This window comes from Halictus rubicundus, chromosome 14 (genome assembly GCF_050948215.1).
Source record: "Halictus rubicundus isolate RS-2024b chromosome 14, iyHalRubi1_principal, whole genome shotgun sequence".
Classification (NCBI taxonomy): domain Eukaryota; kingdom Metazoa; phylum Arthropoda; class Insecta; order Hymenoptera; family Halictidae; genus Halictus; species Halictus rubicundus.
In genome coordinates, this window is record NC_135162.1 from 11,940,665 (window position 1) to 11,968,128 (window position 27,464).

At 39.7% G+C, this 27,464-nt stretch overlaps 1 protein-coding gene across 9 annotated transcripts in view; it reads left to right on the forward strand.

Annotated features, from left to right (window-relative positions):
• Slo2 (slowpoke 2) overlaps window positions 1-27,464 on the forward strand; it is a 156,457-nt gene that overhangs the window by 102,087 nt on the left and 26,906 nt on the right. For 4 of the 9 annotated variants that reach the window (XM_076799870.1, XM_076799877.1, XM_076799878.1 and 1 more), the window contains 6 exons: window positions 10,805-10,884; window positions 12,297-12,396; window positions 13,946-14,144; window positions 19,985-20,059; window positions 20,976-21,059; window positions 21,139-21,236. In XM_076799870.1, the coding sequence (XP_076655985.1) occupies window positions 10,805-10,884; window positions 12,297-12,396; window positions 13,946-14,144; window positions 19,985-20,059; window positions 20,976-21,059; window positions 21,139-21,236 (636 nt within the window). The remainder of the gene's footprint in view (window positions 1-10,804; window positions 10,885-12,296; window positions 12,397-13,945; window positions 14,145-19,984; window positions 20,060-20,975; window positions 21,060-21,138; window positions 21,237-27,464) is intronic. The other 5 variants (XM_076799871.1, XM_076799876.1, XM_076799879.1 and 2 more) reach the window with 3 other exon arrangements.

A 27,464-nucleotide genomic window follows, 5' to 3' on the forward strand; every position in this document is an offset into this window, starting at 1 on the left:
GACAATTTAATTGTACAACAATAAATAACAGCGACACTCGGACGTTCCCGTTTAAACGCCCCGCCCTGTGTGTTGATTACAATGTTTACAACTGAAATGAAATCACCGACTCGATCAAAAGAAACGGCCCGAACAACGGGGCACGGTGCCGATTCTAATTAGAGAAGTTGCAAATAATTTTCTGGACTAATCCCTTCCTCATAGTTCGGACTTCTTGGGTTATTTGAGAACAGCGCTGGCCAGAATATCGTTTCCTTATCTGATTTCACAAAATAATTATGGCTCGCTCGCCGAACAATGGGTGTGCGAGAAGAAACTTCCGTTGTCGGAGTTAATTGAAATTAACAGAGTTAAATAATGCGATAAAGATAAAAACCGGGGGACACTCCGGTCCCATTTTAGTTCGAGCATTATCTCTCTTAAAACTCCGACCCAGTATTCTAATGTCACGGGGTTAGTATTATGCGCTCAACTATACCCATTCATTACACTGGTATCTCAAAATATAGCAACAAAATATATTTTATACGAAATCCCCTCGCATTTCTCTCGAATCATTGCAATTATAAAAATATTTCCACTAAAAATTTTGTATTAATCCGATATTCTATTTTATTCACAATTTTGTATTTTAAAATATAAAACGACATAACTTCATAGAAAGACGTAAACCATGTGGCTCGATATTTTTAGCTCGGCGACGCGAACTACGCATTCGTGAAAACGCTAAATAAATGATTCCCTCTGCATTATTTATACCGCGCTTAAATAATAAAATACTTATTCTACTAAACTCTACGATTAAAATCAAACACCATTCGTCAAGCACGAATCTTGTTGGAAATCATCTGACGAAATGTTTCATCGTTTCTGTGCACAATGGCCGGCATTAATACTGAATAAGCTTGTACAAGGTCGCGTATGAAAACAGGTTACCACTGTAAATATTTAACAATCACGACACACGCGTTCCACATACGTATCCGTCTCCGAACGATACAAGGAAAACCACAGTTACGATGAGAAACTCGCGAAGAAAGGACATCAACAGCGTTATCACTGGATTGCGGATTTTTATGCAAAATAAAAATTGTTTGCGTCCGTTGCGAGACACTGGGGTCAAAGAGACATTTAATTTTGACTTGAATAACCTTAACAAGCTGACAATAATAGATCGGCCTTCTTAAATAATTTTAATCTAATTCCACTGTTTTAAACTGCACCTAACCATTTTTGTAATAAACATTTTGAAAAAAATATGTTGAATCAAAGTGAACCTGTTGTAAGACATCGTTGTTCATATAGCATCGCAGCAAGTTCGTCGCATTATTAGCTTTCGAGGTCATCTGAAGGTCATGGACACTCGAACGTATTTTTCCATCTGCTACAAGATGCGATTGGAAGAAACGCACGGTTCCCAGATGAAAAATACCGATGACCTTGCAAAAAATTTGTTCCCGAAGAGTGATCTTCAGCTTCTAAAAGGCGAACTTTTCTAGATTTCTAAAATTTTGCCAGCTGCAGGTGAAAGTTCGTCGAAATTGCAAGATATACCGGCGGTGCTGAACATTGTCATCCGTCTGCATCAACGTTAAAATCAGATCTAGCTGGATACACCGTAACGTACGATCCTCGCCGGTACGTACTACGTAGGCACGTATCGTCAACTTTCTCTCGGCCCGGCTGTATGGCTGGCCACATAATGGATTTTCCACTTCAGGAAGGAAATACTCGACCGGGCCGCGGAATTGTGCCTCGTTACTTGAACTCGAAACGCCACTCGGAGCAATCTATATAAATTGAGGGGAACGTTCCCTCGTCCCTCGTCCCTCGTCCACTGTCTTCGTTTTCCTGCCTCCTATCTCCGCGTCCGCCACGATTTGTTTGTCCCTGTCTTCTCGACCCGAGAGTACCTGAACCGGATCTATGAATCTTCGAAACGAGCTGCGCACTTCCACAAACATGGACGTTCTGTCATCTCTTAACCTATCCGACGATTTTGTATTTGCCTGGTCTAGAGGTCATGAAAACAGTCAGTTTAATACGTGTAAAACAAATGGGCACATTATTTGTTATAAAACTTTGATCAATAGATTCCTGACAATCTCCCGAGTAAAATGAGTCCAAACACGATGCAGTTCCGGTTGCATGTGCTCGTGTACTCCGCGATACAGTGGAACCTCTATTATCCGTACCTTTCTCGAAACTTCGATATCGCCAATTACACGAGCAATTCTAATCGTAATCATATCGTGTTTGGTGTCATTTTCTTTTAAAAAGCGAGACGAATACGATGGTGCAAAAAAACCTGTAAAAAATGAAATCAAAATTAGAAAAGTTGCGATCTTTTGCCTCGTAATAGTACGAGCCTCGCCGTTACTCGACCTCTCGCTGGATCGGTTGTCGAGCGTTTTGACTGGTTTCAAGGGGGACTCCCCCGGTGGTGGGGATAAAATGTTGACAGTTACGGTAGACACCTTTGCGACAGTTACGGAGATGTTGCTGCACTTGACAGGAATGATGCATCTATCTACGGGGATTAACAGGTGTACACGCGGATAAGTGAAATTTGAAGTGATTCTGATTTTTGGCCCACATTTTCGAAAAATCGACCAGCCCGCAAATCCGGCGGAGAATCGACGCACGGTTGTTCAATTGAAACAAGAGCCCGGTTAACGGAAAGTTGTCGCATAGTGGGTCGTTCGTAGTCGATCGATGTTACTGCAGGTAAAAGCGATCGACGGTCAAACGAGCCACTAGAGGCGAAACCGGCTGGCCGTGGTTGCAGGTTGCATAATTCATGCAGGCCTGCGACGCGATACGAGGCAGGATGCGCCTGACGGCGTGGCCCGCGGAACGCTCGAATTTCCTGCCAATATAAAAGCGGTTACGATCGTCAGGTGGCTCGTAAATATCGCCCGGAGCCGCTCATGACGCATCGTCTGTCCGGCCGCGTACCTGATTCGGGGCTATCAAAGAGAAATTGGCTGTCAACGCTCGAAGACCAGGACGATATCTGGCGGCGCAGCCTGTTAGTCCCGTTTCCGTTTCATTGAATCCGTTAACTCGCCACTGGAAACCCTGTAATTCCGTTGATCTGCGCGAGCCGCCTCGGGGAAATGCTTCCGGTTTATCGTTGGAACTCAAATAGACGGCCACGCCGTTGATCATAATGCTCCCCGACCCTCGACCGGCTCCCAAACTTGATTATTTTCACTTGGAGCCTCTTTTTACACAGTTGACACAGTTCAAATTCACGCGATGGAAGCGAAGGACTACGGTATTGCCTCGATACATGCAAAGGAAGGAAGGCAAATTTTTGCTGCTTTTAATTATTTTTGTATTTATTTTCATATTCCTGACGCTTCCCCGATTAATATGAGAGCCCAAACAACCCAGAATTTGGATCGCATTTGGTCGTTTGATCCACGATATAGTGGAACCTCTGTTATCCGAACTGGATAACTCCTCCAGTTCTCAGACCTTTGAATTCTCCTTTAGTACAATACGTGTGTCAAACCTTTGACCGCGTTCTTATAGGTATACTGGTGAAGTTCGAGCCCGTGCACTGCTTTATTTATAAATTGTTTATACATTGTTTATTTGTAATGACACTTCTTGTAGACACAATTTTTTGTATTTCCCCTAATGCAGCAGATGTTAATTGAATCAATTCCGCAGGGACTGAGTAGTGGAATGACGATTTTGACACTCCGGGTCAAAATAGACCCGGAGCGACCCCGACCTTTAGCACAATTTCAAGGAATTCGTGTACGACAGGACTCGTTGTAGAAATCGATGAAGATTTAATGTGGCAACGTTTAATTATTCAATTGAGCATTCGTGTGAAAAATAAAAGTGTTAAATATCATTTAGTAGGAAATTAATAGCGCCGCGTCCCATGAGTCGCAACAATTTCATCGAGCTATTAGTTTGGAGCATTATCAACGGCTGCTTATTTGCTCGAGCGACAGGGTGGAAGACGTATATTTACCAACAAGGCAAATTGCCGAGTCATTTTGTAGCATGACACGCTCAACCACATGCAGCGAAAAGTATGAAGAACATTATTTACTCCTTCGAGTGGGAAGTTCGATACCGTTTGGGTTATTCATGGGGCATAGCTACGTTGCATTACTACCTCGGAAGCCCCCCGAGTCGAAAAAAATCCATTATTCCACGATTTCGATTTAGTTTTGCATAGGGAATCCTCCTATGAACGGTTGTATCGCTCCCACTGCCTGTTCTGTATATTCAATTAGGGTTCTTATCGATTTTCTACCATTTCTTTACGGTCGTCATTTTTCTGCTCCATTTACGAATAATTAAAAATTACTGTTATTTTTTATAGGAAGGTGTTATCCGAAAAATTATTTTCAGAAACTGGCCTCGAAAAAGACAACTACGATTTTTCAATGATTTTTCTACGAATCGTATTTTTCTTCGAATCGTGTTATTTTTGGATTCGTGTTAATCAAATATTGGGAAAATATAATGGTGAAAATTTCATAAAGAAATAATTAAAAATAAGGAAGTTCTGCCATTGTGTTTTTGTAAGAGTCCTGTATGATTATGTTTCGCCCCATTTACCTAACCTAAATTGTGAAATTCCCGGAACAGTGCTCCTTCGAATAAATGTTGTTAACAATCGCAATGAATAAATGTCGATGGTACGTCAAGAAATGTAACGGCTATCGTCGCGTATCGACAGGATGGTTTCACGCGAGCGGTTCATCCTCTGCAGGAGGAGAATGCGGAATATTCGATACAATAAACGGGATAAAGAAACGGATGATAGTGTGAAAAGGATATCGCAGTTGTCGTGAACTGGAACAGCTATCTGGAAACCAGTCGTACACAGGTTTCGCGCTACCGATTTCCAAGCGGTTTCTCCGGCGTGCAATGTTCCTGATTCTTTTCGTATACCACCGATGCTGTTTTTATTTTCCTCCCCGCTTCGAATTTCCCCGGTGTCTCTCGCGTGCCGGGACTATCGTAGCTTCAAATCATCCGCCAAGTCCATACTATACTTTTATCAGAACACGTGCATCGGTGCACAGGCTCGTTCACACATTCCTCGCTAAGATATCTCTACGATTTCGAACGACTGGCCTGTGGCGAAAGAAAAATTGTCCGGAGTAATCGCAAGCTATAGGATCTGCATAGGTTAAACTTCACCTTGGCAACCCAGAGATTTTTAACCTTTTTTTACATAATCCCGTAGATATTTGCGAGAAAATGCCGAGAACTCAAGTTTTAATGTCAGATATTCAGTGGTTCAAAAGTTATGCGTGCTTAAAGTCGAGCGATTTCAAGCGTTTTGAGAATAAGTCGAATACTCGTCCACGGAAACGCCCTGGAAACGTACCCTCGTGACAATTGTTTGCCGCGCGCGGTTACACGATAGTTTCCCTTTCGGAAGGGGAGAGGAGGAAGAGGGAGGGAGGGAGAGGGAAATGGAGAGGGAAACATGCGTTTCTGTTATCCAGATACCGCTGTCCCCCGATTCGTAGTGGTAATCCTCGGCTACGTAGAACAGGATGTACTTCGAGCCGACCTTTCGAGTCAAGACGAACGTCGAGCCGGTAGCTTTCGAGCCGTGATATCCCATCTATCTAAGTGGTAGCTTATGCAGCAGTTTGCGTGACGTACTGCACGGGCGCGTTCCTTTACCTCGGGGCATTTGCGACCGTTAGTGCGACGGCTTTACGGGCCGTTAATACCCGACGAATCTTACGTGCACAGGAGAAAGCCGCGTTATTACCGCGACGTTGCACGGAACTTCCATCCCCCCCTGCCACGCAGGAATACGGAAAAGAGAGCCATGAACTGGTGCATCGATGTCCCTCGAAAAAAGTTCACTTTCGAAACCACAAATACACGAGGAAACTGCCAAAAATTCCGTGGACACATTGTATAATTACTGTGTTGTGCAATTAGTCCTCTTTCTCCGCGGGATGTTAAAACAGCCATTCAAGATTCACAGGGTACATAGAGCACATCCTATACAGTGAAAAAGCTTTAGTACACTTGGGTCGAAAATTCAACTGTTTTCGAGATATAGAGTAATGTCTCGGTATATGCGGCTTTAAAACGAGTCGAAAATTATTTTGGTACGATTATTTATCACAAAATTATCACGGTTTAAAAATAGGCAATTTTCGAGGAATCGGGTGTCGACGTCTGTAAAAGTGTATGCGCGCACGATGCGATTTTAATATAGAATGTATATTCCCAGAATGCAAATACGAGAGCCAGTGACACGTGAAGCGATAAGATGTGCACGACCCGGGCGTCAACATAGTTAAACATTCGGAAAGCAGCGAACGCGGCTAGTCCGAGGAGATTAAAGTCAATTTATAATGTGCATTCTCCGGATTTGTCTAATACCTTAATAGCATTAGTTAAAAGCTTCGATCATTTATTCAAAGCGACTCTGAAATTCCCGCTGAAGTGTCTCGCCGATTTAAAGTATCGTGTTACAGGTCTGTCGAATCTGCGGTCGAGATATATGGGAAAGTTAATTCAAATGATTTAAATGATCCATTCGGCTGCGGAGTTTATCAACCGTGTATCCGTACATACAGAGATACATATGTATATTATTCGTATGCCGGTCTCGCCGTGTGTGTGTGTGTGTCAGTTTGAAACTCGAAATATCGGCGTCTTCAGTAATCAGACTATAAACGAATTTCGACAGGGAAATTTCGAATATGCGTGACATCGCGTGTAAATTCCGCTCGACGATTTACCTGTCGGAAGTTTCACCTACAATGAGAGATAACGGTTGCTATCGCGGTTACTGTTGCGTGCGTTCACTGCGGAAGAGATCTGCACATTAGGTTTCTCGCTGTTGCAAACGGAACAGTCGAAAATATCATTTGAATAAATCGACATACAGTGTTTACACTATATATGTCACAAATGCCTAGCCGATAAAAGTCCCAGAACTATCCCCACTGCCGCGGGGTATACCGTAAGGGGTCGCCGGGGAGTTTAAGGTCGCGTGGATGAAAGAATAGTGTCTCCTGCCCGATACATGTCTGTGGCCAGACCCGAGCTTTGGACATAAATCGAGTAAATACCGTATTTATGCGAAATAAAAAAATGGAGGCGTTTTTTTATTTATGGAATAAGGAATGCATGTGGAAAATGAGCGCAAACGCCAATCGACTGCCGCTCTACTGGCATGCGAATTCAAGTTCTGAGACGATATTACCCATGACTGATTAATCGGAATTCATTCCGCACGCTCGCTCCGCCATGCAACGCAATCTGACCGAAAGTTTTAACACAAAGGCGGACTCGGGCTGCCGCACGAATTCATTCTGCACATATTGTGTGCAGTTGTTGCAATTGCACATCCTAGACCTGCTGGTGTATATAGGGTGTACAAATAATTGTGCCGTAAGCGAAACAAAAGTGGTGTGTTACGCGAAGAATTCATTTCGCTGCGATAAGTAGGAATGCATTAAAGTGGATTGGACCTCTAAGAACATTTTTAAAGATAGTATCTTTATCGTGCTATAATTTTCATTACGCCCTGTACATTCTGCCATAACCGCGAAAGGCACACCTACCGGGAAAATAGATTTTTATCTCCGCGGTAATTGTAATTAGCCTTAAGTGGCGCAGCTAGTTTTGACATTTATGTCTTATCTGAAATGGTAATACGATGTTACATGGACAGCGAGTGTTAATTAGACAGCTGTCGAACTTAGTTTGCCGCAACGGTGTACTATAGCGCGGCGAATATGGCCGCCTAGTGTACAGGCTTTACTACTTAACCGTAACATTTGCATAATTTTCGCGAATTGTCAATTTCAGCTAAGGCGACACTGTATACTGCAGGGTGTAATTAAATAATGCAAATTCGTGATTGCTCTGTTGTGAAACAATAATCCTGCGACGCGTGTCACCAGAAGAATGTTATTTAGTGTAAAAGGGAATCTTGGGTACTCTTACAAGGTCAATTTCTTACAAAGGTTTGATTTTATCCTTATTAATTGTCAATTTTTATTGAAACAATAAACACATTTGAAGAATTTAAATATACCATTTTCGACCTATTAAACATATTAAGCAAGGAATTAAATATTTATTTCACCCCAATTTGTTGCAATTCTCTAAGGTCCCTTACCCTGTAGAGAATTCGAATTTTTGGATTAGGTACGCAGGCACATTTATCCGGAAGAAGCGTTGCTCCTTCTTCAAGGCTAAACCTATTTGGATTACAATATAGTATCACTGTCTATGACGTAACACACTAATTAGACACATTAGTCTGGTAACTACTGGAGCATTCGTTTGCAAACAGTGCTCGGGAGACATTCGTGAATGGCGTTTGTTTACAAATAATTGCCAATTGATGTACGAAAACGAAAATTGCACGTGCGTAAGAAAAATATCCGATCAGTTGGTAAACTATAGTGGTCGACCATAAGTCATCAATTGCTATGCAATTTTAGTAGCATCGTGCATTGTTTATTTATTGCGAGGAATAATGGATTAAATATTGTGTTTTTTCTGATAGTGCTTTCTGTTTTGTGGGACTAAGTAATTCAGTTGATGTTGTAATAAATTCCAATAGTACAACTTGCCACTTAAAAATATGAAAGTCATATGCTGCTATATTTAGAACGTACGGGGACGATGGTACTGTCATAATCCCTCTAGTACACATATGCTAAATTGCTGGGAGGCATGCCATTGTCTATAATAATGCTTGATAACATCAAGATTTACGATTAATATACCGCATAACTGTGCGACTTTTTTTAGACCCACAATTTGTTTCTGGGTAATTCGACGTGTCGCAATTGCTACAGTCATTCGAATTTCTTCACTAATAACGAAGTGGGCACATTGTCATTTTCAGCAATGTCAATCCAACTCGGGAAGCAAAATATATTTATTGGCGTAAATAGATTGGATTAATTACATTGAATTTGAAAACTCTATTGTTTGTATTGTTTTTTGTGTCACCTAAGTGTAGTATTAAAAATTTAGTGCATTAGTTCAATTCAGATCATATTAAGATCATAATAATAGAAATACTACAGAATTATTTCGATATAAAAAATTTATTGAATAACCTGAGCATCGCACGACTTGATTTCTTGCGCGTTACCGTAGCAATTCGCATTATTAAAATCCACTTTAATCACGTTTTAAAAAATGTTCAACTCCGTGAGAAAATTAATCTGCTTTATGACAACCTTGATCCAGGATATCCTTTGACTGGTCAGGCAGAAACGAAGGAAATTTCGCAAATTCGATGTAATTTACTTAATGGAACAAAACCTGACCGAGTTGAAATTCATCGTACTGATTGCTCCTTCGTATTTCTCGAATCTTATAAATCCTAAATAATTTAATTCATTACGTACAATTACTCTTCTAAATTAAAAAGAAAACACTTTTTTTGCTTACAATTTCTTGGCAAAAAAATTTCCAAAAATCACTTTCTTTCGCCTGACTGGCTAACAATCATTGTGAGCCCAGCACCGTCCAGTGACCTACCGTAGGTCAGGCACTGTCGTGACGTATCTGGGTCAAAGAACCAGTTCAACAACTTGAAACGAACGCGTCCGACAGACCGTCTGTTGACGCCGGCTAGATGACGTCACTCGAACCTATTCTCGACGAAGTCGCGGCATTATCCGCGTTGCAAAAATAACGGCCGAGCCGCTTTACAAACGGCCGTGAAACGATAGCCGTTCGATACGATCGATTCGACCGACTCGACGCAGACGTCCGTACACTGAAACCGTTATTCTGCTTTTGAGCCTTCAAAGAAAAAAAAATATTTTTCCGCGTTCTCTTTAAGCGCGCGTGTGCGAGAAGAGTCGGTCCAATTCGCAAAAATTAAGTCACAGGCATTTGAAAAAATGCTGCCGTTTTGAAAACAATGTTTCAGCACAAGACCATAGAAATCGTCAACATATTCTTTTTAAATTAGTGTAAAAAACAAATATTTAGCTCCTGCAATTTTTATTATTTTCACTTCAAAAAATTACTGCATGTCCTTCAAGTACCCACAAACGTGTGTGCAAAATTTTTCTGCAAAATGTCCAACAGGTCCCCTGAAAAAAATTCCTAAATATTGGTTCAAAATACCCCCTTAAGAGCGCGCGGCGTTTAGAAGAACGGCTTCTCTTTATTTTCTTCAATCGAGCGGTGATGGGAGAGATCTCTTGATAATGAGAACGCCAATCCGCCAAAGGGCTCCCATGCAAATGTTTTATGCAAAACCGACGAACCAATTGTCCCGAACGGCTCTTTCATTCTTTTGACGATCCTGTGATTCGTGATTAGCGGAATGAGGAGGAGGATCAAATGGAATTGAAGGAGACACGACTCCCTCTGGAATCGCTCGTCGGCATATCCGCGATTCGTTGCAATATTCATTGGCCCAAGTTGTTTCAACTGTAATTTACGGCTACAGGAGCTGGGTTATAGTTCGGCCCGTCTTAATGTGTCATTAACCCCCGAGTGGGCTCTCAAAATCGACTTGTAAAATGCAGCTACATTATAGAGAACCTATTCCGTCCAGAACTTACAAAATAAAGAGTTAAAAATTTATTATAAGTAATAATTTTGAAATTATACAGAATAATTTACTGCAAGAAATAGTCTAAGGATTAAGAAAATTTTAGTTAGCTCAATATTGAAAAAGGTATAAAAGGAGTCTATTGAAAATATTGTTTAGGATACGAAAGAATCTGTAAGCACGTAGGGAACTAATTTTTATGAATTAATCCATAAACTAGATAATAACGTGACGTCTCTGTTTTGCTTTCAGAGTTCGAGTTGAATACTACGTGAATGAAAACACGCTCAAGGAACGACTTCAACTGTATTTCATCAAGAACCAACGTTCCAGTAAGTAATTTTAACTCCGGCAATCCTGAGTTACTATTCGGGGAATCATACTCTTGCACAGGCGTTCATAAGTCCTCGCGTTCATGGTAATGGCAGAGTAGAATCGATCTCACGAAATTGTACGTATTAACGACCAAAGACTCTATAAAATACTCATTACCTCTTTGAAATTTTCAAATCTGTAGAAAACTGAACAGTTCTACCAAGAAACATTAGCAACATTTCTTTATTATTCTCGTTTCTACTATCAGAATTTTTTACGAAATATCTACCAACATGTTCGTGACATTTTTCCGATTAAAACAAGTCCAAACACGACACAATTCGATGCATTATTGCTTGTTTAATCCACGATAATCTAGAACCTCGATTATCCGAACAGTAGGACAAACCTCTACCAATTTGCACAGTGAATTGTCTCATGTGATTTTGTGTAGGGTCGCTTCAGATTGTACAGTTTAAGATTGCAAAATGAGAGTAAGAGGCCAGTTATCATCGGTTCGGATAATAGAGGTTCCACTAAATCGTGGATTACACAAGCAAATAAACTGTGAACCATGTCGTGTTGGGTATCATTTTATTCAGGAAAACTTCGCCAATGCACCGGTAAAAGTCCCGTTAATAAATAATTAAACACAAGAAAGTTTGCGTTGTCTATTTGATCATTTCAATGTTATCGAGTTTCTGGCCCCCTACAAAGGCACACCCTGCATTAGTTTCCCAAAAATCGTTCGCAGGTCTTTCACATCGATCCGGACATCGCGGTGGGAGCGATATAACAAATTTTCGAAAACATTGTCACCGGCGCAGAGTCGAGTCGAGCTGTCGAACTATTAAATTAATTTCCCCGTTGAAGTTCGACGCTAGATTACGGCCTCCCGTGAAACGAGCACTCGATGACTGTCACGGGGAAAGATCGTTTACTCTTTATCGACATCTGCCACTCGGCTTGATCGCCTCGCTTTTGATCCTGAAAGAGTTCACGGCACCGGAAATTTCTCTCTAAGACACGGCGACTCTCGTTGCATGCCAGTAACGTAATTTCGGGGAAGCCAGTGATATCATGACATAGACAACCGATGTAGATGTCCGCCGGGAAGACATAATCTTTTGAAGCCGGTGGCACCAGCCGATAACGGATCTCGTGCCAATGGCAGTCTTCTGTTCTCCTGACACAAAAACAACAATAACGCGACGGAAGTTCACAACACCACGATTAAAATAATCTACACGGCGATCCTTGATGTCCAAAATTTTCTAAACAACTTTTTACAAATATCAGGCACACGAATGTACCGGCTGGTCCAAACGAAATTACCACTAATTTTTGTCAATAATATCGGTAGTAGCGTAAAAACTTTTTAATTTGAACCACTTTAAGAGGTGCATATTTTAATGTTTTTGTGTTCCAGGTTTGAGAATTCGGTTGGCAAATTTGTTCTTCAAGCTCCTAACATGCTTCTTATACATATTCAGAGTCATCACCGACAGCGATCCAACATATGCAGCATGGTGAGTTGATACATAATAAAGAGTTAATAAATATTTCACAACGGGTCCGTTCATCACTTTGGCAAATGTTATTGGACATACATTGATTAAGTGCACGTGCATGAAACATGATAGAGACTATTTTAGACAGTATTTTAATTGTTTGCAAATAATCGACCAATTCACGAAGAAAATACTACAAGGTAATTCGTACACAGATACAAAAAACTGAAACATAAAATGTTTTATGCCTCGTAAAAAAATATTCGAATTTTCCCAAAGCGATTCATCGCCAAAAAAAAATCAAAATATTATTATGTAACATCAATATGCATAGAGTTCCATAAAAATCACAATTTTCACCTCGATTGAGTTTCTTCGTTCGGAAACGCATATTTTAATAGTCTACTACATCATCCAGTTTGAGATATAACATCGTCGTTTATTTATTTATTTTTTGTTTTTAATTTCGTACCGTTTTATCGGAGACGTTCCGCGACAAGGCATCACCGGAAGAATTCCTGTACAAACAGAGCCATTTCCGCCCACGATTTGAGCCCAACGTTCATGCAAGATTGCGATATTTTGCAGAACGACTATCGCGGGCTGAAAATAAAACTGAGATAAGATTTCGCAGCTGAATACGGCATTGCGTTTTCCTGCCGCAAGTCTCTAAGAACCACGATACTCCTTAAAGGTTAAGATTTCCAGAGATCCACCGTTTATCTATTCCTCTAGGTGCTTCCCCCTCTTCCCCATTTTTTCTTTCTTCCTACGAATTGCACAACATTCCTGCATTGCGTATTATCTTCCGCACTTACGAATTTACTGTTTCTCCGTGTGTAACATTTTCCCCTGCATAGTGTTCCTTAATCTTACGGTGTTATTATGTTTCCTTCCCTCTCTGCCAGTTCACTTCGTCTTATTTTTCATCCTCTGTTTCCTATCTTTTTGAGAGCCTCGATATTTTTTATACGGTACCCTATATATTTTCTTCGATATTCTTGTAGAGCGTGAAAAGACTAATCCAACGAGTACCATGACTATACCATTACGACCATTTAATCCCGAGAAATTCGTGTCTGAAAGGTACCTAACCCTGACCAACCCCAGACCTTACTTTTCAGACACGAATATCTCGGGATTAAATGGTCGTAATGACATGATCATGGTACTCGTTGGATTCGTCTTTTCATGCTCTACAAGAATATCGAAGAAAATATACAGGGTTTCTTATAAAAAAATTTCCATAACCTCGAAATCTCGTAAAAAAATATGTCTGTAAGACAGATATTTAGGTGACCCTATTTAACCAGAACAACCTGCAGGCAATGAAGCTGATTGCTCGAAATTTTCAGTAATAAAATTTGACTGACAATCTCCTAACTTGACGACACAAAGGATTAAAAACGATTAGAAAGTTCGGGAACAGCTTCTGGACGCTTTCAAAAATTCGTATTCCCGGGCGCACTTTGCGGGAACGTCATCAGGAAGCTTTTAAAAAATTTTCGCCGCGCGCGCCCACGGGCCTGGAACTTCATCAGCCGCTTTTAAAAATCCTTTCTTCCAGTTATGGTTGCACGCCCGGCAACAAATCCGAGTTCCTCGTGTCTCAGAACCTCACCGAGGAGGAATTCCAAGAGCATCCGACCATCAACTGGGACGCGATTTTATGGGTGAGAAGGCCCCTGGAATTGTGGATCGTCCAAGTGATCCTGGCAATAGTATCACTAACGGAATCCTTGCTGCTCGCTTATTTAGGCTACAAGGTACGCATTCCTTTTATTCTCGAAAACGTCATCCGCTGCACAAAAGGATGGCCTGTCCGGTGAACGACCGAAAAATGAATTATTAGGGATTTTTTTCCGGAACAACTATTGAACCTTTTGCGTTGGGATTTTGCACACATATTTGTTAATACTTGAAGCACGCGTGTGATTTTTTTCAAGTAAAAATAATCAAAATTACATGAATTATATATATTTGTATACCAGACAAATTTTAGTGTACGTTTCATGAAAAAAGGAATATTTTTTGGGGGTTAACGCGAATTATGTTCGTTCACTGGTTAGGTTAACCTCGTTAATTACTCGTTTTGTAAATCATGACTGCTTAATAGTACTGTGCGAGATACCTCGTTCCTTTATGCTCCCGGAGAAAAGAAAAGAATAGGAACGTGAAATTTAAATGCTCGGTACTTTTAATTGTGTATTGTTAGTTCTTCTTCGCTTCGGCATCCTCCGGTAGGCAAAATATACACGTTCCCCTTCATCGTAACTAAACTTACTGCCGAGGAATTCTAATTAAAACACGCGAGTTTTATTAACTACGATGGAGCTACTATAGTAACGCAAACTTCTGGATGATTTAGTGCTTCTTGCCCTCTGTGATAAACTACAGATTTTTATGGAATTTTTTGTAGACTCTCAAAGCACCGGTACTTTCTTACTCAAACTGTTTCAATTTGGAATGCAATTGTTTCCTTTCTTTTACAAGTTCTTGAAAATGTATCCGGTCTCTGTGCAAGTTCTATCGTTTGTCTTTCGAGCGCAATTTTACCTTGTAAAAAACTTTTGTCGCCAGACTGCGGATTTTTGTGCAAAATAAAAATTTTCATGTAGAAATTTATTTTTTAATCATTTCAATGAACTAGAAAAAGTAGTTTAAATGTTTTTGTTGTCTGCAGTTGATCCACTTATTTTTGTTGTAAACGCATAAAATCCGCAGTATGTTTATTAGGTATTTCTGACAATAAAGAAACGAAATATCTCGTCCGACTATGCTCAGTGTGTGGCTTTTGTATTTTTAAATAACGTTAAAAGATGTTTAATCACACAAATTATAAATTTTAAACAAGTTCCTGAGTTATACAAAAAAAAATGTCTTTACTTCTGAATTTTAATGGTGGCAGAATTTGTGAAATAAATTTCTTTGATTTCCAATTTTTGTGGCAGTTGAATGGACAATCCACATTTTGTGATTAAATATCTTTGGCGAAAATGTGTATATTTGTTCCTCTTATGCCGTCAGCTGTTTCTGCATGAGCGCATCTCTACTAGCCTAATCGATGACACATTCTTTTGGTTGGTAAATTAGACGAGGAAGTCAGAAATCCGTGTTCGGCTTGTACATGGAAACAGGTCAGAAAGTTAGCCAGAGTAGAAGCTTTTCCGAGGCTGCAGTCAATTTGGTAGCTTCAGCGAAGCTACAGCTTTCGCTTCGGTACATGAGTTCGAGAATTATAATTCTTTTTCAGCAAGAAAAAATTCACAGAATGGGCTCTCGACGTTACTAGGTATTGAAAAACGTTTCGAACAGAAAAACACTTCGAAATACCCTTTAGCCTCTAAAAAAATATTTTTATATTAAATATGCCTGTTCTAGAGTTTGTAAACTTCTTAACAAACTTTTATAGAAACTGACAAAACAGCATAGCTCTTGAGAAATAAATAATTGATTAATAATGTTCCCTTCGTTTTTCACAGCGAAATGTGTCACGACGTTTTCCGATTTTTTCCGCTATTTTCTGCAATGTTTAACGCTTCACTGCTTGTTGTTGCGCTACTCTTCGTCGTTCTGCAGTTTCATCGAGAATTATTTACGGGTTTCAACGAACACGACGAGACACGCGAATTAAGTGAGATTTTTATATTAAGATATGGGAAAGTCGGTCTCTCTCTCTCTCTCTCTCTCTCTCTCTCTCTTTCTCCATTTACAATCAGTACACAAGATGGGAAACCTGCTAAGAAAATATTAAACGTCGGTTTCAAAGGCAGACGAAGCCAATGCAATGAAAACTTATTACACCAGGTATAATAAAAAATTCCAGCAACTTTCGGCCGACCAGGTAGTCACAAAACATGCCGAGTTCTATTCGAAAGTTTTCCTCATTTCACTCGAAAAGGGAAACCGGAAAATCTCTGGAAGTCTCGCGACGGAGAAAAGAAGTTCGTCCCTCAGTTCTGCTAAATTACAATCCCATTTCTGGTTACAAGTTTTCGCTGCTAAAAAAAAATGAATAAAATTCATCTTTACGCCATTCTACAATCGGTAATTTCGCATACAACCCAACGCAATCTTGTGACAGTAAAAAGTGCAGTTAAAATTTGTCTCGAGTCCTTTACTTCTAAAATAAATTGAAAAATGTTCGAAAATAAAAATTGATAAAAATCTCTTTAAAGACTGTTCAAGACAGACTGCTCCATAGCAATTTTTGATAGCTATAGTAGCTTGATAGCAATTTTTAATCTCATTATGCAAATCAATAAAAGAAATAATAAAGAAAAAATTGTGCAAACTTTTTTGTAGAACTTTTACGAATATACTATACATATTATACATACTATATTCGTAGAATTTTTACGAATACTCTATACATATTATACATAATATATTCGTCGAACTTTTACGAATATATTATACATATTATACATACTATATTCGTCAAACTTTCACGAATACACTCTTCCACGAGTACTATTTTCTCATAATATAGTAAAATAAATCTTCGAACTCGTTGAAAAAGTTATTTCGGTGTTGGCGAATATTAATCACGGCCGTTGCGAGAAAATTCTGCGACACAGTAATAATTGCACGAGAAGTATCACGTTCATACGTTCTTAACATAGCGTTATCGAGTTTGTCGGTTGTTACGACGTGACGAATCGGGTTGCCGGAATGCTCGATTAGCGAATAGCGTGCCAAACACTATAGATCTTATCTGGAATCGCGCGCATAGAAAGCAACCGGCTCGTTAAAATTTGACACCGTTCAATAGCAATTTTACAGTCGCCGTTGACTGCATCCATCCCCTAACATGTTGTCAAACGTTATTGTGAAAGAAGAAGCTGAAACGCTTTCATCGAAGAGAAACCATGTTGTTCTTAATTATTCTTTTGTAGAACTATAATCGACGTATTGGTGACATTTTTCTGATTAAAGCGACTCCAAACTCTCTGCTATCCGAACCGAATTTTTAATCTCATTCTTTAGTCTTAAACAGTTCAATCTAAAACGATCCATGCTCCTCGCGATTTATTGTACAAATCAATGAACATTCCAGGCCGCTCACGTTCCACCGAATAAAGTTCGGATAATGGAGGCTCCACTGTATCGTGGATTACACAAGTAAATACGATCGGAATGGTATCGTGTTTGGTATCATTTTAACCGTAAAAATGTCTGGAATTCACTGGTAAAGGTCTGATTAGAAAATAATTAAATGGGAAACAATTCTGTCATGAAATTAGTATTGTCTCGCCGACGAGAATATCAAAAATCCATCGAAAACGACAATATGGACGACTCTTCGTTGAAATCTGCTATTTCGTCGCGATTGCGTAGTTCGCCAGAGTTAGTGCTCTCGCCGATATTACGTCTTTCGATGGCAATTATGTCGAAAGGTTCGGGATGAACGATTAAATTTTGGGTATGCGATCAGAATCATCGAGCGATCTCCGGGGCTGCATAGCGGATCGGCGAGTTAGCTAACCGGAAAACCGTATGACGTCGAACCGCCGTGTTTGAAGGCTTTCGATACTACCCGAGGGTCGCGAAGGAGCATAAACTGAAGGGCTCCGGTGGTGAAGTGTGCTCGAGTTCTCAGAGAATTCGGCTGGCCCCGTCTGGACCGGTACGGTTGAACGCTCGGGAACGCGTGCATGCGAATAAATACACACGAAATCGGTTACTATGATTCCGGCGGGTCGTGTGTTTGGCCCAGGAAACGCGGAATCCAATCTCGGTTTGCGACTAATGATCGTCAACTGGGTTACAGTGACTTGCGCTCGTGTACTATACCTCCACCTACACTGGTTTCCTATTATATCTTCTTCCGTCATTCTCGATTTACGGAGTTCGCTGCCGAAGATTCGACGTCCGACTGAGTTAAAGAGCCTAGCACCTCGTGGTTTCGAGCTTACAGTATTGGCACCGAGTATGAAAGCTTATCCCCTTGCACTACGTTCACCAGCATAACAAGTACAGTCTTTTCTCGATATATGTCGCAAATACCTGGCTGATAAAAGTCGCAGAACTATCCCCACTACCGCGGGGCATACCCCGTGAGGGGCCAAGGAGCTCGAGAGGCCTCGGACGCCGAGGATCAAAGAATAATAGTATCTCCTGGACGATATTTGTCGCTGGCAAGACCCGTGTTGTTGACATATATCGAGACAACACTGTATAAGGTCTTCTGTCATGTTTGGGCTCATTTTACTCGGAAAAATGTCGCAAATATGTTGGTACAAGTTTCGTGAAAAACAATTAACACTGGAAGTCGCGATTATTCCTAGTAAAATGCATAGCAGAAATTCTCCGGAAATTGGCAAGTAGAAACAGTCAGCCATGGTCAGGCAGGAACGAGAATTTGCAAATTGAATTTTCATAGATTTCCGTATAGATAAATTTCTAGGTAAAATGATGAACTTTTTTACTATTGTTCGTTTCATTCGAATTTCATATTTCATTCCATTTAAATGTCGTTTCAATGCAACAAAAAGTTGCATAAAGATTATGTTCCTCGGAGTTTCTGATCTGCGAGAACGTGAACGAACAATAAAAACGGAAACAGTCGGGGTAATGATTATTTGGTAGTTAACGGAAGTCGACCTAATTGCTCGTGCAATCGTCGGCTACAGGAATAACGAGGTCCCATTCCGAAAAAAGCAGAAATTTTGTGAATAGGCATTCATCCACTTGCCCATTGTTTTCAATAAACTCTCAAGTTAGGAAAACTTCAAAGCGAACGGTCTATACTAAATTTTAGGCTCCTTTCACTAAAATTTTACGAGTCCGCGGAGAACTGAATAAATCAACGAATATCCTCTTTCCATGGCGTCGTTAATGACCTCTTGCTTTATTTGCAATCTTCAAACCTTTCTCATTAAACTCGTTCGCAGATAATTGGATAAAAGATTATGAACGGATCATCAGCCGCGACAACCATTTTAACGATTAATAATAAAAGATTGAAATTGTAGCAGATTAAACGATAACGACAATTGCGACAAAATTTGAGAACGTGAGTCGCATTTACTTATTAATTACAAATAATATGAAGTAATTTCCATTAATATTCTTTGCTCGATATATGTCCCAAATATCCAGGCGATAAAAGTCCCAGAACTATCCTGGCCGATATCTGTCATATATGACAAATATCGAGTAAACACTGTACTACTGTTTCAAATAAAATAACTATTTTAAAACTGGAAGAAATTATTTAAGTTTTAAGTCCTAACAAACTAGAACTTGTCGAGAAAGTTGATTGCATAAATTTTCGAAAAGTTATTGTTTTTTTTTTTTAATATTGTTCGAATATTGATGGGAGTTACTGTGCAGCAAATAGAAGTTAAGCTTCAATTATTTTTATGTTTTGCAGCGTGGAACCCGTGTTCGGAGATGGAGGATACATCAAATGATTGATTTAGAACAATGATTAGTGTCTCGTTAACGTAGTATAATGCGCATAGTGTTGCACGGCTACTGGACAGAAAGAAAAGAAAATGCAGGACGACTGTTCGATCTTTTTCTCAGACTCTTCTAACGCACTTTGTATTTTCTTGAAATTGTCGCTGGGTTTGTTGAGCTGTCTTCGTCATGTTCACAGGGAAACGTCTGGCAGCAGCTACTCTCGTTCCACTTCATCTTGGAGCTGGTCAACACCATACCGTTTACAATCACGGTGAGTAATCGATCAACTTTATCCGCCATTCTGCACCGCAATTAATCCACCGATTTCACGTTTATCAAAGCGTAGGATAAGGGACCCAATTACTGTGCCTATATTAATTACTCTTATTTTAAAAGCCACTCGATGCCACTCGAGCTTTGCTGTCCTTTTCTACGTTCGGCGTGGACCCAAGAATAGTATCTCCTTCCCGATATATGTCCACGGCTAGACCCCCGTTTTGGACATACATCGAGTATACAATTTAATTTTGTTTTTTGGAATTCCAAACTCAATTGAACTCCATGATCACCTGCAAGACTTAAATTATTTTATTTGAGCATTACAAACACCACATTTTACACATAATAACATTGAAGTTTTTTTGCTACGTATTAATATTTTTATGTGTACTCGTCGGTGAGGAATCAATTATGTTGGACACTGTACGGAATTTCCGCGTAGCTCTTTTATAATTGTCGACGACTGGAATATAAAAGGTGTTTTCTTCAGGTTTGTGTCAAATTGTATAAGATGTTGCCGGTGCATCGATCTCTGCTTGTTAACCTCGATCTAGACAGAAATAGGATGTAACGCCATCAGAGACTTGCGCTCCGAGATTTAATTGGTCCAATCTTATTAGCTTTGTGCCTCTCCTCCAATGTCCCGGCAAAATCCCCAAATCCCAAATCTTAGCGTCCCGTAACCGCTTGGAAAACACTTGTACCTCGAGAGACAAATAAATTTTCGCGCAAAAGAAACTGCACATTAAAACTTTGATCGCTATGAAATCAAAGTGATCTAATGAAATAATGATAAAATGTGTGATACGGCACTTTTTTGATTGTCTTGCATGTGCTTCCTGCCTTTAATAACGTATTTAATAATATTGGCAATAATTGAAATGAATTTTTGAATTTTTTTTTCGCAGCTACTTTATCCACCAATGCGAAATCTCTTCATCCCAGTGTTTCTGAACTGTTGGCTGGCGAAGCATTCCTTGCAGAATATGTTCGTGAGTAATCTATTAATTTTAATTACCCTAAACTGACGAGTGTGTAAGTATCTATACCGTTGTTCATATTTCTGCCTAGCAGAATGATCTACACCGAGCCATGCAGAGATCCCAATCAGCTCTAAGTCAACAACTGATGATTCTCACTGCTACATTACTATGCCTTGTCTTCACCAGGTGAGTCTTCGTCTAAGTTAATTACTTAAATTATTATTTAAGTCGTACGAATTTTTCCCAGGCCTCTCCACATTGTTTCATCTTAGTCTGTGCATTTTGATACAGTAATATTGCATGCGGCCCATTAATAAACAATGCTGCACTTTGTAATTACATGCCCATTGAATAATTTTATCCTTGGTCAAGTGCGAGAATGAATTTCGCGATTTGTCATGCGTGCCGGATTGAAAAATAAAAACACTCGCATTTAAATGAAAAATAAAACAACACCGCCTACGTTTAAAAATCAAATGACAAAAATTTATTCAACTAAATGAAAACGTGTGCTTCGACGCGGTGCAATTTTTCAATATTTAAAGCGACGAATCAATTTCAATCGACCCCGGATCATGTTAAAAATATATTCGCGATTTTTTATTTGGTATAAATAAATTTAAAAAAGTAAATAGTTAAATAGAATATTGATATTATATAGAGATATGAGATTTTGCATTCGCAATGGCGCGAATTAGAACTGCAGTTGCCAAAATTTTATGAAACTCGTGATTCTCAGCCGTTTATTGCGTGAATGTGCTTAATTGCGTGGCAGGCAACGTGATTCAACATTTACCAACCGGCAATAATTTTCGTATTCCTTCGCGCAGGACGACTGGCTGTTCAGTAATGACAAATTATAATTCTACCGTCGTCGTGCTGGTAAACTTTTCTTAACCGTTCCGCCGGCCTTATTTTCACCCATTATTTAAGTTTGCGGGAAGCCCGCGTCCTATAACTTGCATAGAAGTTACATTACGTTATTCGAATAACGAGGAAAGTTTAGCAATCCGAATATAATTTCCATTCATAAATTTGTTTCCCAGATATTGAAACCGGTTTTTTTGTCCTATCGAAATATCTGACTTCGTTATCAAAGTCTTCACAATCAGCATTAATTGTTTACACAATCAGCATTAATCGTGTCTTTATAATTTATATTACATTTTCGATTCGGCAACTTTTAGTACAGGTTGAAATATTTCTTCTATTTTTAATCATTACGTCTGTTTTCATTCTTTTCATTCGGAATGAACAGTATCTTCTAGCCGATATATGTCACTGACAAGACCCGTGTTGTGGATATAGATCGAGTAAACACTGTACTCGTACATTCTCACATTTTCGCAATCCCTATACTGTTGCAAATTGCATCCACTCATTTTGCAACCTCGGAAATAAAATAATAAACATTTTATGCGAATATTAAAACGAATTTTTATTAGTCAGCATTATTCGTTTTCAAGGAACGGAATTCCTATTTTATTTGAACAATTTCATTCAGCACGAGAAATGACTTCGTAACCCCTCTCCGCAATCAATAATAATCCTCTGGTTAATGTCACAAAGATCTTAGCACGTAATGGAATAATTTTCATAGCCCCGAAGCGAAAGTAGAATTGTTTTCCCGTATTAATGTTCCCATCACGGTTTCGCATGGCACAAACAGCATTATATTCATCAAGCTGCATTAAACACTCGAATACGCTGCCACGTATCGCATACGCGATACCGTATGCCATAAATACAGAGTGCCGTCTGGCCATTTTGAATTCAATTATAAATTCAAGGTTACAATATAAATGCGGACAAGAAAGGTTAAAATTTTTAGCAGTCAACTCTCTTCGCCGTGTGCATGCATACTACACAATAGAGTGTGTGTGTGTGTATGTGTGTCTCTGTCGAAGTCGGGTACCAGTGATCGAACATGATTGCGGTCAGCCGATCAGCAATTTGTAAGCTAAAAATACATATACCGGCGAAAGCGTCCGGAAAAAAGAATAGCGTACCACCTTATTACTTCTCCCGACATGTGGCGCAAAGTTTGCAACTATGTCACTCCGAGTATAATCGTAACATTGCAAACAATCGATCGTTGCCCGTCTTGGAACTGGAATGAGCTAGTTTTAATGAGATTTCAAGCTCCAAGGTGTTGTGTTATTGTTCGACACGAAAAGGACGAATAGGCACCTCCAACAATCTTGATTAAAATCGTGACATTTTAGGGCAATGACCTTCAATGACCTTCAATATCTCCGACGATCGTTTTAAATTCGATCTGCTCCTAGAAATCCCTAAAATCCGCGGACCAGTTATTATTCGTGGAATTATTTTGTGCTTGCAGGTTTGTATTTGTTGATGCAAAAAATTGTGCAATTTTTCTTAACCCATTTGCATCATAAGGAAATATGAAAAGAAGGCCTCTATCACCAAACTTTTTTTTTTTATTATATTTAAGTACAAAAATGACAAGTAAAAGAACTTCATATTTCAGCGTTATAAGACAATATAAATTGAGCGTATATATATATATGCTCTGGTGATAGTGACTAATGTGGCTAATGATGCAAATGGGTTGCAATTTTGAGGTTTTTTTCCATGCCCTCGTCCAGGTTTGTAAGGAGCAGACAGCCCGGTGGGAAATCCTCGGACAGTGTCCGCCGTTTGAGAAATGACTTCCGAATAATTTCGAGATTGACAACGCGATAGGAGACATCCGGCCGCCCTTGTCGCGACTCCGTTTCGCCTTGACAAGGGCGAGCTTACGGGCAACGGCTGTTCTGAAACCACGCCGTAAATAACGAATCACGACGATCGATGGTGATACCAATCCATCTGCGCTAGCCGCCACGATTACTTATTAATGTCTGTCCCACATTACGATCTGGGTCAATCAGCTAAGTTTCACTCTTTCCCGTTTCCTCGATCCTCGACTTTTCCACGGACCTCGGACGATCTATCATCGGAACGATCAACTCGGCCGAAGAAAAATACAAATTTTTTTTTAACAAGGGTCGGCAGGTACACTCAAAATAAAACGAAAGTCGGGAAAAATGAACTTGCACACTAATATACGATATCTCTAATATTATTATCGGATGAATATAATATCTGCAATATCATCATACTATTTGTATGATATCTATATATTAATAGAATATATAATATCAATAATATTATTACAGTATGAATATTACATCTATAATATTATCATACTCTGAATATAATATCAATATAGTAATATAATATATAATATTTCTAATATTATCATACTATTCTTTCTTTCTGTACGCGATTATGATACTATAAGAAACGGTAATGTAACTCGTCCGCCAAAATAGGGCAGATATATTACATGCAGTCGCTGATTGCATAAGTCTCCTTATATCGTCGTAAAGTAAGATTATCCAGTTCCATTAATTATAATACCGGGTCTGATACTTTTAACTGGTAGTGCATTTACGTAATCTGGTTTACGTGGTCCATTCTATGTATGTACAGGTATAAAACTTTTTTCCCCGCTCGACCGAGCGAAGTGCTGATCATAATGAAGGAATGGCTGCGTTGCGATAAAGATTAGAGCAGCGACAAAATTCTCGTGTCTATAAATTTCCAGCGGCGGGAAGCGTGGAATTAAACGGATAACGAACAGGTGAAATGCGATTTAATTTTCCGGGTCGTCCGTTAATTTATAATTAAAAAAAGAAAAGAAATTTTTAAAATGAAAAAAAATTTTTTTTTAATAAAATCGTGGAGAATTATAATCAATTGGTTATTAAATTGAGAACAAAAGAAACGCAACTGGTCTGGTCCGGTCCGGTCGATGTTTAACGGTCAGTTTGAACTTTTCACAAAAGCTTTGATAAAGGGATTCGCGCATGGATTCTTGGCCATGCATCACGATATCAGTTCTTGTCACGGCGCTATCTCCCTGACCGAATTTTTCGCCAAAATAGATATTCCAATGGTAACCCTATTCGTCAGATCTGAGCACGCGTGACCTTTCCTCTGATCCAAAATTTAAATCAAAGGTCGCTATTTCGAAACTCGGCGAAATCGAAATTGTCGTGACAGACCGAAGGCAGTTCCAGGCGAACGTTTCCACCGGCACTGTTTCCGAGAATGGGAATAGCATCTGACGTGTGTTACTTTCCGAGGGAAACTATTCGAGGGAGGCACAAATAACTCTGGTGCAAACATCATCGAAGAACATTTTTTATTTTACGATGTCGCTGGCAAAACTATAAATTGAAAAAAAATTAATAATTGGATTTTCTGCCTGGGTTTCTGTTAAAGGGAGAGGGAATATTGGATGAGAAAATTAATAGTCTTGTTTGCCGAAGGATTTCGGAGATTGATTTGTCAGTGAAGCATTTTTGTCCGAAAGATTCTCAAGAGAAGATTGTATTCTTCGGACTGCCAACGAAAAGTTCCACATGGTCGGACAACCGGTGTTTCTTCGTTAACGGAACTTTCGTTTCTCATCTAGACCGAAAGGCCACAGAACTTTTTCAACTATGTGTGTCCGTCGTCGGGGGAGTTCAAGGAAACTGACATTTTCTGTGAACAGTTGAAAATGTCACGCCCAACTAGCTATTCTCTAGGAAATTAGATTAATACCGCTCGTATTTTCTGCGGTGCTCGTTGACGCAAACTCCTGTTCAGTTCGAGCTTGCGAAACTCGCAAATAATTCCTCATATTGTTCGAGAAACGGCTGACCATTTATCGCACTCTTCTCACACAGATTGAACCTGCCTCGATAACAGTACAGTATAAGCAAAAGTCAAATTAAAAATAGTAATTTTATTTTGTCCACAGAAATGGTAAAAATCAAGTTTGTAGGTTTGCTCCCCGAGATAGAAAAGATCGTTTATGCTCCCCGAAATAAATTTCGTCCTGTCCACGCTATATCACAAGGACAAAGAATTGATCATATCGTGAATACGCGCAGAAGATAGTAGATTCGATGCAGTTTCCAATGCATTTTGTCCCATCTCGATATCTCAATGCGTTCTCGAGATATGGGCGTTCAAAGTTTTCATGCGAGCTCGAATGGAGTGGGGGGACATTCGTGAGTGCGCGTGCACTGAGTGGGTGTGTCCTTCGTGAGTGCGCGTGCACTAACAATAAGAACTGACCTGTCTCAACTTACGGCGCGTGGGGGTAGGTCAGTGACGAGCGTGCTGCAGAGAAAGAGACAGTAAAATGCTCAAAAATTAGCATTGTCTTTACACAGCGATATCTCGGGAACCAGGCGTCGTATCGCGATAAAATAAAAACCGTTTCAAAGCGCAGGCTTCGCGCTCTGCAACAGTCCAGGTTCATTCAAATAGCGTCAATACTTTCAAAGTTACAGCGATCTAAATATACACTAATTTCAACGCGATTTCCTAGGTGCGTTCCGGTGCTCTTCGATGGGTTCAGTTGAATAAATATCCTTCATTCAGCGCTAATTACCATATTTTTGAGTAAAAATATTGTTTATTAACTTCTGTCTTCTGTCTTAGTTTATTAATTTAGTCTTCCGGTTTAGGATTGCTGTCAATCGGCCGCCGAGTATAATGACTTTCCGGGGAAACAAAGCGCAATTTACACAAGCAATTTTGTCTAGCGTCGCGCGCAGCATATCGAGCTTGACATTTTGTTAAGCGTCTCGATTAACCGTACTGAAATTTCTTCCCTGTTCGCAAAATAGAGGAGCTTGAAATTTAGGGTGTAGGAAGTCTGTAATTAGGCGGGTCGCGTGCTAGAATCTGCTAATGGACCATTATTATAAATGTTACGTGAAAACGTCTGGTGTTTCGTTCGATCGACAAAAGTACATAATTCGAAACGTGAGATCCGAAAATTATTATTTTATTTGTATTTTTGCAAACCTACCAGGCATTAAAATTTTTCAGTTTATAGTTTTTAATTGTAACAAAATTTGGTTCTTCTCCAGCATCTGTCGCGTAAAGTTGACTTCGTATGAAAACGCAATAACGGTCGGATAAATTGCAGGCCGGACGGAATAAATGTAATGAAAAAGTTAATCGAATTTGCCAAAGTGAAACCGTAATGCAGTCGTACATACCTGTCATAAAATGTCGCAGATTTTCCATGACACAACTGACATTAATCCCGCAAAAAATTATTCCTCCGCGAGGTAAGAAGGCTCGCATTACCGGTACGTCACTCTTAATCCTCTGGGAGCTCGCTTTTTAAATACGTGCGTCATCGTTTTCAGATTTTTTAATTTCCCTGTGCGTTAACTCTATTGGAATTTTAGTGGAGTCCCTTTGTGCCCGTTGTATATTATTAATATTGGGAAACAGGCGATAATCCCGCTTGAAAAATCACGCTGGGCTGCGACGGAAAATGTGATATCAGTTCGCGAGTTGAAAAAACAATCGACGAGTACCAGGAATCTTCCA